This window comes from Oncorhynchus keta, chromosome 20 (assembly GCF_023373465.1).
Source record: "Oncorhynchus keta strain PuntledgeMale-10-30-2019 chromosome 20, Oket_V2, whole genome shotgun sequence".
NCBI classification, from domain to species: domain Eukaryota; kingdom Metazoa; phylum Chordata; class Actinopteri; order Salmoniformes; family Salmonidae; genus Oncorhynchus; species Oncorhynchus keta.
Genome location: NC_068440.1, coordinates 43,799,405 through 43,813,848, shown reverse-complemented (window position 1 = coordinate 43,813,848; position 14,444 = coordinate 43,799,405). Strand labels below are relative to the sequence as shown.

The following is a 14,444-nucleotide window of genomic DNA, read 5'->3' as shown; positions in this document are numbered from 1 at the left end:
CTGTAGCTCAGTTGGTAGAGCATGGCGCTTGTAACGCCAGGGTAGTGGGTTCGATTCCCGGGACCACCCATACGTAGAATGTATGCACACATGACTGTAAGTCGCTTTGGATAAAAGCGTCTGCTAAATGGCATATATTATTATTATATTATTATAAGTCGCTTTGGATAAAAGCGTCTGCTAAATGGCATATATTATTATATTATATTATTATATAGGTGAGAGTGACACTTTCAATACCGCCTTGCACACTCTTACCTGTATCTAGCTGATCTAGTGTGTAATCATTAATACAGAGTTTCTATTGGACAGATTCAGGTATGTTTATCTCCATTTCATTCCGTTTGTTTTACTTTTAAGAAACGTTTTTCAACAGAATCGCCAGAATCAATACACCACTGATCACACGCAAATACAGTTCACTTGTATAGGCAGACTAACAGCTCGTTGTATTTCTTCATGCATCTGCACTCTCTCACATTTTCCCTTTGCTTGTGGACTTCAGTGCACAACATAGCAGCTGTCTGTGACTAGGCGGGAAAAAACTTTCCAAGCCAAACCTCCATATAATAACCGCTCCACACAGGCTACGTCGTTGTCACCATATTAGCTAGAGTAACGTCATAGTCAACATATCTACTTGTTAGTAAACCCGCTACGATCATGCAGTACAGTGTACAGTCAGTAAGCAGTTTAGCAGTTACTCCAGCAGGCCCAAGTGGCAATACATTAGTAAAACCAAAAGCTTACCTTGACTTGGAAGAGTTCCAGTGTTGGACAGTCATAGCCAGCCAGCTAACATAACATCTTTCTGTCATAGCCAGCCAGCTAACATAGCATCCCTCTGTTATAGCCAGCTAGCTAACATAGCATCCCTCTGTTATAGCCAGCTATCCCTCTGTTATAGCCAGCTAGCTAACATAGCATCCCTCTGTTATAGCCAGCTAGCTAACATAGCATCCCTCTGTTATAGCCAGCTAGCTAACATAGCATCCCTCTGTTATAGCCAGTTAGCTAACATAACAACCCTCTGTTATAGCCAGCTAGGAGGTAACATAGCATCCTTCTGTTATAGCCAGCTAGGTAACATAGCATCCCTCTGTTATAGCCAGCTAGCTAACATAGCATCCCTCTGTTATAGCCAGCTAGGAGGTAACATAGCATCCCTCTGTTTGAGCCAGGTGTTTGAGTAGGCTAAACTAGCTAGCTGCATTTGTTAGCTAAGTAAGGGAAAGTGATATTTTTTTAGCAAAATATAGCTAGCTCTCTTTCTTTTTCTTGCTCCTCCTTCATTTTTAAAAGTAATTTGTTAAAAACTGTTAAACTATTGTCTTTCTCTCTATTTTTTATGAACTGCAGTGGTAGCTAGCTGTAGCTTATGCTCTCAGTACTAGATTCATTCTCTGATTCTTTGATTGGGTGGAAAACATGTCAGTTCGTGCTGCAAGAGCTCTGATAGGTTGGAGGACGTCCTCCAGAAGTTGTCATAATTACTGTGTAAGTCTATGGAAGGGGGTGACAACCATGAGCCTCCTAGGTTTTGTATTGAAGTCAATGTACCAAGAGGAGGACGGAAGCTAGCTGTCCTCCGGCTACACCATGGTGCTACCCTACAGAGTGCTGTTGAGGCTACTGAAGATTTTCATTACAAAACAGTGTGTTTTAATACATTATTTGGTGACAGGGTAACTTTTTAAATGTTTCACTATTTTTATTTTTAAGATATTGACTGAGGAAGATGGTCCTCCTCTTCCTCCTCCGATGAGCCTCCACTGATATATATATATATATATACCTTTCTTCATTTCAGCAGTTATCTTCATTGACATATATCTTCGTTTACCATATGGCCAACTCCTTGCATTAGGCGCTTTTGTGACTCTGATTTATCCTTTGATGTAGATGCCAAAGATGTACGTGAACGATTTAAAAACAAGAGGGTATAAAGAAGAATTATTGGACAATTGCCTTATTAAGAGAGTAAGGCAGACTGTGCTGCATACAGTATGCTAACCATGTCAAATGAATCCCTCTGCAACATTGGTGTCCACCTACATGTAACCGATGTGAAATGGCTAGCTAGTTAGCGGTGGCGTTTCAATCGGTGACGTCACTTGCTCCGAGACCTTGAAGAAGTTGTTTCATTTGCTCTGCAAAGGGCTGCGACTTTTGTGGCGCGATGGGGTAACGATGCTTCGAGGGTGGCCGGATCGAGTCCAGTTAGGGGCGAGGAGAGTGACGGACTTCTGTAGCTCAGTTGGTAGAGCATGGCGCTTGTAACGCCAGGGTAGTGGGTTCGATTCCCGGGACCACCCATACGTAGAATGTATGCACACATGACTGTAAGTCGCTTTGGATAAAAGCGTCCGCTAAATGGCATATATTATTATTATTATATTACGGACTGTTACATACAGTCCCATTTCAAGGTCGACCAACGAAGTGGTTAATAGACGTTTTGCTATAAAGAAACCCTCAAATGTACGGCATTGTTAAACCGGGTTAGCCTAAGAAAAAAAAGCATCGTATTTCCTGTCTATCATTCCTGATGGTAATTTCTCTTGTCACAACTGTGTCCACTGTTATGTCATGATCTCTTTATCCATCCACGTTCAGAGCATTGCATTATTAAAAAGGCATTGCCTTTATATGACCATGTATTGCAATGTGAAACATGTATTTCTAGATTAAACACTGATTCAGTTTGGTGAAATAGTGACTGTATGATTTTGTGTGTTGTACTTATTAGTCAATTGAAAATGTGCTTAGAGTTTTGAAACAACTCTCTTTTTTTGATGATCTGTCTGAGTTTTTAGTAAGAGTTGTTCAAATGTTCTACGTGCTTGTGAAAATTGCACCAAAGCGACAAAAAAAAAGTAAATGTTCTGTTTACTCTGATATAATCTGTGGAATTTATGTTTGTGTGCATTCTATTAAAACACCACTAGAGATCGCTGTTGCACAGGCTTCTTTTACAGCGTTTTACATCTCCTCTGAGTTCTCACGTCTCACAACAGTCAGTCGTGTTGCTCCTGAATATCTCGTTTTAAATCACAGAGGATGAACTCTGTGTATATTAGTAGCAGACTACTAATGTAAAATGTGTCTGGGAAAAAAAGTAGGAACAGGTAAGACTGTTCTAAAAAAAAGTCCCTAGGCCTGTAGATTATGTTTATGTATTTGTCAGATCACAACCTGTTTCAGGCCATCTGGTCCTTATTCCGAAATCTCTCACAAAATATACGCTTGCTAAATACATTTGACCATTCACCTAAATAGGATAGGCTACATTTAAAATATATATTTGTAAGGTATCTTGTAAGATTACATTTACTCTCATCACTATCAAATAACATTAGCATTTGCTTACATTGTGAAATAAAATACGTAAGTAATCACACAGCTACACTAATTAGGATCCATTATGGCCTGCCTATTATGACTCGTTGGAATATACAAAAAAACAATAGGCCTACATTTGTTTTAACGTAGCATCATTATAAGAAACGTAAATAATGATCCTCATTGGGATGCAAGCGACATACTGAAACATAGTTACAGCAGCCCACTGCTCAACATCACCGTCTTTCCCCTTTTATGACGGAAAAACGCGTTCCCTCCCGCCGCACCTTCTATCGAGACGCGCAACGGCAACCTGTAGAACGCAACGCGAGTTGAAATGCACAGCGGTAGCGGTTGTATTAATTCTGTCGGAACATAATCAGCTGATCTTTAGGTCGGTTTTTTTTCGTTGACTTTTAGACTAGATTCATTCAACTGAACACAACTAGTTTATTACCAACATTTAAAAAAAAGGATCACCTGTAAAATGGATTGTTCTTCTGAGGCGGTGCAGTTGCTTTCGGATGAAGCCGCCGCTCCAATGGAATTGAAAAAAGGAATGTCCATATTCCTGGATGTAAGTACTATGTATGAGTTGAGGCATGCGGTCTTCATCCAGAAACATGTGTATTGTTAACGTTATTCCCCTTTGATACTGTGACCGTGAGACCGTAGGCTATAGTTTCATCGACAGGGAAAACAGAATGCCAAGCAGTTTTGCCAAGTTTCAAATAACTTCTCGATAGACTAATCGATAAAGAAATGTATTCGTCATTTTTTTAACTGATTTTACATACCTCTCTTTAATTTAAGCAGGACAAATGCAATGCATTTCATCGGCAAAATTCAATAATATTTCCAATCCGTCCTTCTTGGGCTATGATGTTTAATTTATAGGCTAGCTACTTTCTCTTATGTAACTCATAGATTCATTATTTGTATCGCTATATATTCCATACATGTATACGTTTATTTATGTATACTTACACTGTATCCTTTCAATGCCATATATTATGTAACACATAGATGAACGATTTGACACGTTTTATGACACTATTCTGTGTCTGTAAAATCCCCAGAGGGGTCTGCCTGCTGTCAGGGATGGCTAGCACCAGACGTGTTCAGTTCACACAGTGTTATAAAGTGAATTCATGTGTGCCACCCTATTCCCTATATAGTGCACGACATTTGACAAAAAGTAGTGCACTGTGTAGGGAATAGGGTGCCATTTGGGAGTACTGCAAAAGTTGACCTTTTCCCGTTAATGCATCGCCTGCTGGGTGCGTCATAGTTGTTTGACCATCATTTGGCGTGTTAGCACTTCTAACTCATTCTCACCAATACTTGCTGCTCCAATTAGCTGAATTGATTTCACACGGATAGCTACAGATCTTTATAATGTATTTGCTATATAAATAATGGACATATTTTGTAGGCTATAGACAGGTTGGTGCACAGCTATTGGGCAAAAACAGACAGGGTTGTGGGGCAAAAACAGACGGGGTTGTGGGGCAAAACAGACGGGGTTGTGGGGCAAAACAGACGGGGTTGTGGGGCAAAAACAGACTGGGTTGTGGGGCAAAACAGACGGGGTTGTGGGGCAAAACAGACGGGGTTGTGGGGCAAAACAGACGGGGTTGTGGGGCAAAAACAGATAGGGTTGTGGGGCAAAACAGACAGGGTTGTAGGGCAAAACAGATGGGGTTGTGGGGCAGAAACAGACGGGGTTGTGGGGCAAAACAGATGGGGTTGTGGGGCAAAAACAGATAGGGTTGTGGGGCAAAAACAGACAGGGTTGTAGGGCAAAACAGATGGGGTTGTGGGGCAAAAACAGATGGAGTTGTGGGGCAAAACAGACGGGGTTGTGGGGCAAAAACAGACGGGGTTGTGGGGCAAAAACAGACAGGGTTGTAGGGCAAAACAGATGGGGTTGTAGGGCAAAACAGATGGGGTTGTGGGGCAAAAACAGATGGAGTTGTGGGGCAAAACAGACGGGGTTGTGGGGCAAAAACAGACGGGGTTGTGGGGCAAAAACAGATAGGGTTGTAGGGCAAAACAGATGGGATTGTAGGGCAAAACAGAGGGGGTTGTAGGGCAAAAACAGACAGGGTTGTGGGGCAAAAACAGACGGGGTTGTGGGGCAAAAACAGACGGGGTTGTGGGGCAAAACAGACAGGGTTTGTTTCGATTGAAATCAGTCATAACACCTCAAAACACGACATGGTATCAAGAACAACACGAAAGAAGCTGAAACGATCAAGGATTCCCCTCTTGGCAGATTCTTGACATCGGTGCTATCTGACCACTGAGAAACATATCAAAGCATGGCATCAATGAAAGCATCATTTTCCTGATGTTGTCAGCCAATTCCCGTCTATTTGCGTAGTCTGGATTAATGTCACCAACCTCTCATACATCCATGTGGTTTTGTAGATGAGATATTCTGTTTTATAATCATCTAATGATGAAAGATAGCGTTGCTTTAATCAGAAGTCTGTATAATTAAACAGTTGCTTTATTCTTGGTTGGAGTCATTAGTCATGGAAATCTGGTGAAGAGTGATATTGAATTGAAATGTCAATACTATTGACATTACATATCAGTACCAGTGATTGATTTCAGCCGGATCCTACCGGAACAGGATCCGGAACGGGATCCGGAACGGGATCCGGAACGGGATCCGGAACAGGATCCGGCACCTCTCAGTTTCGCCGGACGTGTCTTTTCCCCCCAGCGCATTTCAGCCAAAACCACGCCCCGTTATTCAGAGAGGCGTTCTTCTACGCTCCCATTGGCTAGCGTTGTCTCACTCACAGCCGATCAGCGCAGAGACACAGTGACCTTCCAAGATAATTGAACAGCGACCTACCGTAATGCGGGCCTGTGATCATGTTCGGTAACATTTGCCCATGTATTTATTTTCAGAGTTTCAATGAGTTGTAAAAATGTCTCAGATAACTCTGCTGAATTCCCTGTATTGAAGGTCAGCTAAGTTAATCGAGACTACTTATTAACGTTGCTAGGTCGGTATTTGAAGTTGTTTTTATTGTCATTAGTAGTCTGTTATCAGGTTAAAACATATGCTTATTATTCACTACGCTCCAGCCATTAAATCTGTCTTTGAGCGTTAAGGGACGTTAAAGCTCAGTCCACAACATTATGTTGTTATTCAATCTTGAAGAGAAAATGTTATTAATCAATGACTGAAATTTCCCGCTGTGTGATATTCACTTCCGGACTTGGAGAAGCTCAAAGCCTTGTAGAACTCCTCTCTGAAGAGGCTCAAAGCCTTGTAGAACTCCTCTCTGAAGAGGGTTAGGCTCAAAGCCTTGTAGAACTCCTCTCTGAAGAGGCTCAAAGCCTTGTAGAACTCCTCTCTGAAGAGGCTCAAAGCCTTGTAGAACTCCTCTCTGAAGAGGGTTAGGCTCAAAGCCTTGTAGAACCCCATTTACCAGGATCCAGTATCCCATTTACCAGGATCCGGTATCCCATTTACCAGGATCCGGTATCCCATTTAACAGGATCCAGTATCCCATTTACCAGGATCCGGTATCCCATTTACCAGGATCCAGTATCCCATTTACCAGGATCCAGTATCCCATTTACCAGGATCCAGTATCCCATTTACCAGGATCCAGTATCCCATTTACCAGGATCCAGTATCCCATTTACCAGGATCCAGTATCCCATTTACCAGGATCCAGTATCCCATTTACCAGGATCCAGTATCCCATTTACCAGGATCCGGTATCCCATTTACCAGGATCCAGTATCCCATTTACCAGGATCCAGTATCCCATTTACCAGGATCCAGTACCCCATTTACCAGGATCCAGTATCCCATTTACCAGGATCCAGTATCCCATTTACCAGGATCCAGTATCCCATTTACCAGGATCCAGTATCCCATTTACCAGGATCCGGTATCCCATTTACCAGGATCCAGTATCCCATTTACCAGGATCCAGTATCCCATTTACCAGGATCCAGTATCCCATTTACCAGGATCCAGTATCCCATTTACCAGGATCCGGTATCCCATTTACCAGGATCCAGTATGCCATTTACCAGGATCCAGTATGCCATTTACCAGGATCCAGTATCCCATTTACCAGGATCCGGTATCCCATTTACCAGGATCCAGTATGCCATTTACCATGAGTGTCTCTCTGCTCTGATAGACATGAACATCTCTCTGCTCTGATAGACATGAACATCTCTCTGCTCTGATAGACATGAACATCTCTCTACTCTGATAGACATTAACATCTCTCTGCTCTGATAGACATGAGTGTCTCTCTGCTCTGATAGACACGAGTATCTCTCTGCTCTGATAGACATGAGCATCTCTGCTCTGATAGACATGAGTATCTCTCTGCACTGATAGACATTAACATCTCTCTGCTCTGATAGACATGAGTGTCTCTCTGCTCTGATAGACATGAGCATCTCTCTGCTCTGATAGACATGAACATCTCTCTGCTCTGATAGACATGAACATCTCTCTGCTCTGATAGACATGAGCATCTCTCTGCTCTGATAGACATGAACATCTCTCTGCTCTGATAGACATTAACATCTCTCTGCTCTGATAGACATGAGTGTCTCTCTGCTCTGATAGACATGAACATCTCTCTGCTCTGATAGACATGAGTGTCTCTCTGCTCTGATAGACATGAGTGTCTCTCTGCTCTGATAGACATGAGCATCTCTCTGCTCTGATAGACATGAACATCTCTCTGCTCTGATAGACATGAGCATCTCTCTGCTCTGATAGACATGAACATCTCTCTGCTCTGATAGACATGAGCATCTCTGCTCTGATAGACATGAGCATCTCTCTGCTCTGATAGACATGAACATCTCTCTGCTCTGATAGACATGAGCATCTCTCTGCTCTGATAGACATGAACATCTCTCTGCTCTGATAGACATGAGCATCTCTGCTCTGATAGACATGAGTATCTCTCTGCACTGATAGACATTAACATCTCTCTGCTCTGATAGACATGAGTGTCTCTCTGCTCTGATAGACATGAACATCTCTCTGCTCTGATAGACATGAACATCTCTCTGCTCTGATAGACATGAACATCTCTCTGCTCTGATAGACATGAACATCTCTCTGCTCTGATAGACATGAACATCTCTCTGCTCTGATAGACATGAGTGTCTCTCTGCTCTGATAGACATGAACATCTCTCTGCTCTGATAGACATGAACATCTCTCTGCTCTGATAGACATGAACATCTCTCTGCTCTGATAGACATGAACATCTCTCTGCTCTGATAGACATGAACATCTCTCTGCTCTGATAGACATGAACATCTCTCTGCTCTGATAGACATGAACATCTCTCTGCTCTGATAGACATGAACATCTCTCTGCTCTGATAGACATGAGTGTCTCTCTGCTCTGATAGACACGAGTATCTCTCTGCTCTGATAGACATGAGTATCTCTCTGCTCTGATAGACATGAGTGTCTCTCTACTCTGATAGACATGAGTGTCTCTCTGCTCTGATAGACATGAACATCTCTCTGCTCTGATAGACATGAACATCTCTCTGCTCTGATAGACATGAGTGTCTCTCTGCTCTGATAGACATGAACATCTCTCTGCTCTGATAGACATGAACATCTCTCTGCTCTGATAGACATGAGTATCTCTCTGCTCTGATAGACATGAACATCTCTCTGCTCTGATAGACATGAACATCTCTCTGCTCTGATAGACATGAACATCTCTCTGCTCTGATAGACATGAACATCTCTCATCTCTCCAGTGTTGCACTTTATCATTTGTGTTCTTATAGAATCACTGCTGTCAGCCAAAACAGATCGTGCTGAAGAGAGAAGACTGTCTGTCGGCTACCACGTTATCAACTTCCAGATAGACCTATTGAGCAAAGTTAAACAAGAGCAGTATAAGATTTTGGCACGAGAACGTTGGCCATCGCTGGTGAGTGAAGCTGCACATCATTGGGTGAAACTGGAAGGCTGTTTTAGGCCTAGAATCTCTTGCTCATATTGTACGTGTGTCTCCACAGACCTCGTCCTTGGTTATTGATTGATGCCAGACATGGTTGTTTTCATTGATCTCAGATTCTCAGTTTATTGTCAATGTGTGGCCTGTCATTTCCATCATTTGTGAAGAATTCATAAGATTCTGTTGGAGTCTCCAGTCATCTAAAAATCTCATAAAGGGCCATTCTTTCCCCCGGACCCTAGGCCACAAAAAATGTTCCCCATGTGTTCAAATTCTGCAAGCGCCTCTCTCGACTCTTCCTCTCTGTGCCAGTACACAAAAGCAATAAGAATGATTCAAATGCTTTATTATAAAATGGATTTGACTTTAATGCGTTCCGATACCTCAGAGCTCCCCAGCTCACCTCCCGTTGACAAATGAATCACTGGTCAGTACTGTTTATAAAGGCACAGTGCTACTGAATACCCAGGAGGTTGTCTTTGGCAGTCTGTATTTATACACTGAACAAAAATATAATTACAAAATGCAACAATTTTAAAGATTTTACTGAGTTACAGTTCACATAAGGAAATTTGTCAATTGAAATAAAATGAATTAGGCCCTAATCTATGGATTTCACATGACTGGGAACACAGATACTGTAACTTAAAAAAAAAGTAGGGACGTGGATCAGAAAACCAGTCAGTATCTGGTGTGACCACCATTTACCTCATGCAACACTTCTTCTTTCGTATAGAGTTGATCAGGCTGTTGATTGTGGCCCTGTGGAATGTTGACCCATTCCTCTTCTATAGCTGTGGAATGTTGTCCCACTCCTCTTCTATGGTGGTGGAATGTTGTCCCACTCCTCTTCTATAGCTGTGGAATGTTGTCCCACTCCTCTTCTATGGTGGTGGAATGTTGTCCCACTCCTCTTCTATGGCTGTGGAATGTTGTCCCACTCCTCTTCAATGGCTGTGGAATGTTGTCCAACTCCTCTTCAATGGTGGTGGAATGTTGTCCCACTCCTCTTCAATGGTGGTGGAATGTTGTCCCACTCCTCTTCAATGGTTGTGGAATGTTGTCCCACTCCTCTTCAATGGCTGTGGAATGTTGTCCCACTCCTCTTCAATGGCTGTGGAATGTCGTCCCACTCCTCTTCAATGGCTGTGGAATGTTGTCCCACTCCTCTTCAATGGCTGTGGAATGTTGTCCCACTCCTCTTCAATGGCTGTGGAATGTCGTCCCACTCCTCTTCAATGGCTGTGGAATGTTGTCCCACTCCTCTTCAATGGCTGTGGAATGTTGTCCAACTCCTCTTCGATGGCTGTGGAATGTCGTCCAACTCCTCTTCGATGGCTGTGGAATGTCGTCCCACTCCTCTTCAATGGCTGTGGAATGTTGTCCCACTCCTCTTCGATGGCTGTGGAATGTTGTCCAACTCCTCTTCGATGGCTGTGGAATGTTGTCCAACTCCTCTTCGATGGCTGTGGAATGTTGTCCCACTCCTCTTCGATGGCTGTGGAATGTTGTCCCACTCCTCTTCGATGGCTGTGGAATGTCGTCCCACTCCTCTTCGATGGCTGTGGAATGTCGTCCCACTCCTCTTCGATGGCTGTGGAATGTCGTCCAACTCCTCTTCGATGGCTGTGGAATGTCGTCCAACTCCTCTTCGATGGTGGTGGAATGTCGTCCCACTCCTCTTCGATGGTGGTGGAATGTCGTCCAACTCCTCTTCGATGGCTGTGGAATGTTGTCCAACTCCTCTTCGATGGCTGTGGAATGTTGTCCCACTCCTCTTCGATGGCTGTGGAATGTTGTCCAACTCCTCTTCGATGGCTGTGGAATGTTGTCCAACTCCTCTTCGATGGCTGTGGAATGTTGTCCCACTCCTCTTCGATGGCTGTGGAATGTTGTCCCACTCCTCTTCTATGGCTGTGGAATGTTGTCCAACTCCTCTTCGATGGCTGTGGAATGTTGTCCAACTCCTCTTCGATGGCTGTGGAATGTTGTCCCACTCCTCTTCGACGGCTGTGGAATGTTGTCCAACTCCTCTTCGATGGCTGTGGAATGTTGTCCCACTCCTCTTCAATGGCTGTGGAATGTTGACCAACTCCTCTTCTATGGCTGTGGAATGTCGTCCCACTCCTCTTCAATGGCTGTGGAATGTCGTCCCACTCCTCTTCCATGGCTGTGGAATGTCGTCCAACTCCTCTTCAATGGCTGTGGAATGTTGTCCCACCCTCTTCGATGGCTGTGGAATGTCGTCCAACTCCTCTTCTATGGTGGTGGAATGTCATCCAACTCCTCTTCGATGGTGGTGGAATGTCGTCCCACTCCTCTTCGATGGTGGTGGAATGTCGTCCAACTCCTCTTCGATGGCTGTGGAATGTTGTCCCACTCCTCTTCAATGGTGGTGGAATGTTGTCCAACTCCTCTTCTATGCCTGTGGAATGTTGTCCAACTCCTCTTCTATGGCTGTGGAATGTTGTCCCACTCCTCTTCTATAGCTGTGGAATGTTGTCCCACTCCTCTTCTATAGCTGTGGAATGTTGTCCCACTCCTCTTCTATGGCGGTGGAATGTTGTCCCACTCCTCTTCAATGGCTGTGGAATGTTGTCCCACTCCTCTTCAATGGCTGTGGAATGTTGTCCAACTCCTCTTCAATGGCTGTGGAATGTCGTCCCACTCCTCTTCAATGGCTGTGGAATGTTGTCCCACTCCTCTTCAATGGCTGTGGAATGTTGTCCCACTCCTCTTCAATGGCTGTGGAATGTTGTCCCACTCCTCTTCAATGGCTGTGGAATGTTGTCCCACTCCTCTTCAATGGCTGTGGAATGTTGTCCTCCTCTTCAATGGCTGTGGAATGTTGTCCCACTCCTCTTCGATGGCTGTGGAATGTTGTCCCACTCCTCTTCGATGGCTGTGGAATGTTGTCCAACTCCTCTTCGATGGCTGTGGAATGTTGTCCCACTCCTCTTCGATGGCTGTGGAATGTTGACCAACTCCTCTTCTATGGCTGTGGAATGTCGTCCCACTCCTCTTCGATGGCTGTGGAATGTTGTCCCACCCTCTTCAATGGCTGTGGAATGTTGACCAACTCCTCTTCAATGGCTGTGGAATGTTGTCCCACTCCTCTTCGATGGCTGTGGAATGTCGTCCCACTCCTCTTCGATGGCTGTGGAATGTTGTCCAACTCCTCTTCAATGGCTGTGGAATGTTGACCAACTCCTCTTCAATGGCTGTGGAATGTTGTCCAACTCCTCTTCTATGGCTGTGGAATGTTGACCAACTCCTCTTCTATGGCTGTGGAATGTTGTCCCACTCCTCTTCAATGGCTGTGGAATGTTGTCCAACTCCTCTTCGATGGCTGTGGAATGTCGTCCAACTCCTCTTCGATGACTGTGGAATGTCGTCCAACTCCTCTTCGATGACTGTGGAATGTCGTCCAACTCCTCTTCGATGACTGTGGAATGTCGTCCCACTCCTCTTCGACGGCTGTGGAATGTCGTCCAACTCCTCTTCAATGACTGTGGAATGTCGTCCCACTCCTCTTCTATGGTGGTGGAATGTCGTCCCACTCCTCTTCGATGACTGTGGAATGTCGTCCCACTCCTCTTCAATGACTGTGGAATGTTGTCCAACTCCTCTTCGATGGCTGTGGAATGTTGTCCCACTCCTCTTCGACGCCTGTGGAATGTTGTCCAACTCCTCTTCGATGGCTGTGGAATGTCGTCCCACTCCTCTTCGATGGGAAGTTGCTGGATATTTTTTATTTGCCGTTTATTTATCTAAGTCTGTTAAGATCCAATCAATCAAATGTATTTATAAAGCCCTTTTTACATCAGCTGATGTCACAAAGTGCCGTACAGAAACCCAGCCTAAAACCCCAAACAGCAAGCAATGCAGGTGTAGAAGCAAGGTGGGGCTAGGAAAAACTCCCTAGAAAGGCAGGAACCTAGGAATAAACCTAGAGAGGAACCAGGCTATGAGGGGTGGCCAGTCCTCTTCTGGCTGTGCCGGGTGGAGATTAGAACAGAACATGGCCAAGATGTTCAAATGTCCATAAATGACCAGCAGGGTCAAATAATAATAATCACAGTAGTTGTAGAGGGTGCAACAGGTCAGCACCTCAGGAGTAAATTGGCTTTTCATCGCCGATCATTCAGAGTATCTCACCTGCTGTCTCTAGAGAGTTGAAAACAGCAGGTCTGGGACAGGTAGCACGTCCGGTGAACAGGTCAGGGTTGCATAGCCGTAGGCAGAACAGTTGGAGCAGCAGCACAGCCAGGTGGACTGGGGACAGCAAGGAGTCATCATGCCAGGAAGTCCTGAGGCATGGTCCAAGGGCTCAGGTCCTCCGAGAGGGAAGGGAGAGAGAGGTCCTCCGAGAGAGAGAAAGAAAGAGCGAGAAAGAGAGAGAGAATTAGAGGGAGCATATTAAAATTCACACAGGACACCTGATAAGACGGATTAAATACTCCAGATATAACAAACTGACCCTAGCCCCCCGACACATAAACTACTGCAGCATAAATACTGGGGGCTGAGACAGGAGGGGTCAGGAGACACTGTGGCCCAGTCCGACGATACCCCCGGACAGGGCCAACCAGGCAGGATATAACCTCACCCACTTTGCCAAAGCACAGCCCCCACACCACTAGAGGGAAAGCTTCAAACCACCAACTTACTACTCTGAGACAAGGCCGAGTATAGCCCACGAAGATCTCCCCCACGGCACGAACCCGAGGTGGGCGCCAACCCGGACAGGAAGATCACGTCAGTGACTCGACCCACTCAAGTGACGCACCCCACCGAAGGGACAGCACGGAAGAGCACCAGTAAGCCAGTGACTCAGCCCCTGTAATAGGGTTAGAGGCAGAGAATCTCAGTGGAAAGAGGGGAACCGGCCAGGCAGAAACAGTAAGGGTGCTTGGTCGCTCCAGTGCCTTTCCGTTCACCTTCACACTTCTGGGCCAGACTACACTCAATCATAGGACCTACTGAAGAGATGAGTCTTCAATAATGACTTAAAGGACAGGACCAAATCGGAGAGATAGGTAGGAGCAAGCCCATGTAATGCTTTGTAGGTTAGCAGTAAAACCTTGAAATCAGCCCTAGCCTTGACAGGAAG

At 44.8% G+C, this 14,444-nt stretch overlaps 1 protein-coding gene across 32 annotated transcripts in view; it reads left to right on the top strand.

Annotated features, from left to right (window-relative positions):
- The first annotated feature begins 3,629 nt into the window (after window positions 1-3,629).
- The window catches only part of necab1 (N-terminal EF-hand calcium binding protein 1), a 147,128-nt gene continuing 136,313 nt past the window's right edge, over window positions 3,630-14,444 (top strand). For all 32 annotated transcript variants that reach the window (XM_052473004.1, XM_052473000.1, XM_052473022.1 and 29 more), the window contains exon 1: window positions 3,630-3,919. In XM_052473004.1, the coding sequence (XP_052328964.1) occupies window positions 3,830-3,919 (90 nt within the window). In that variant the 5' untranslated portion in view covers window positions 3,630-3,829. The remainder of the gene's footprint in view (window positions 3,920-14,444) is intronic.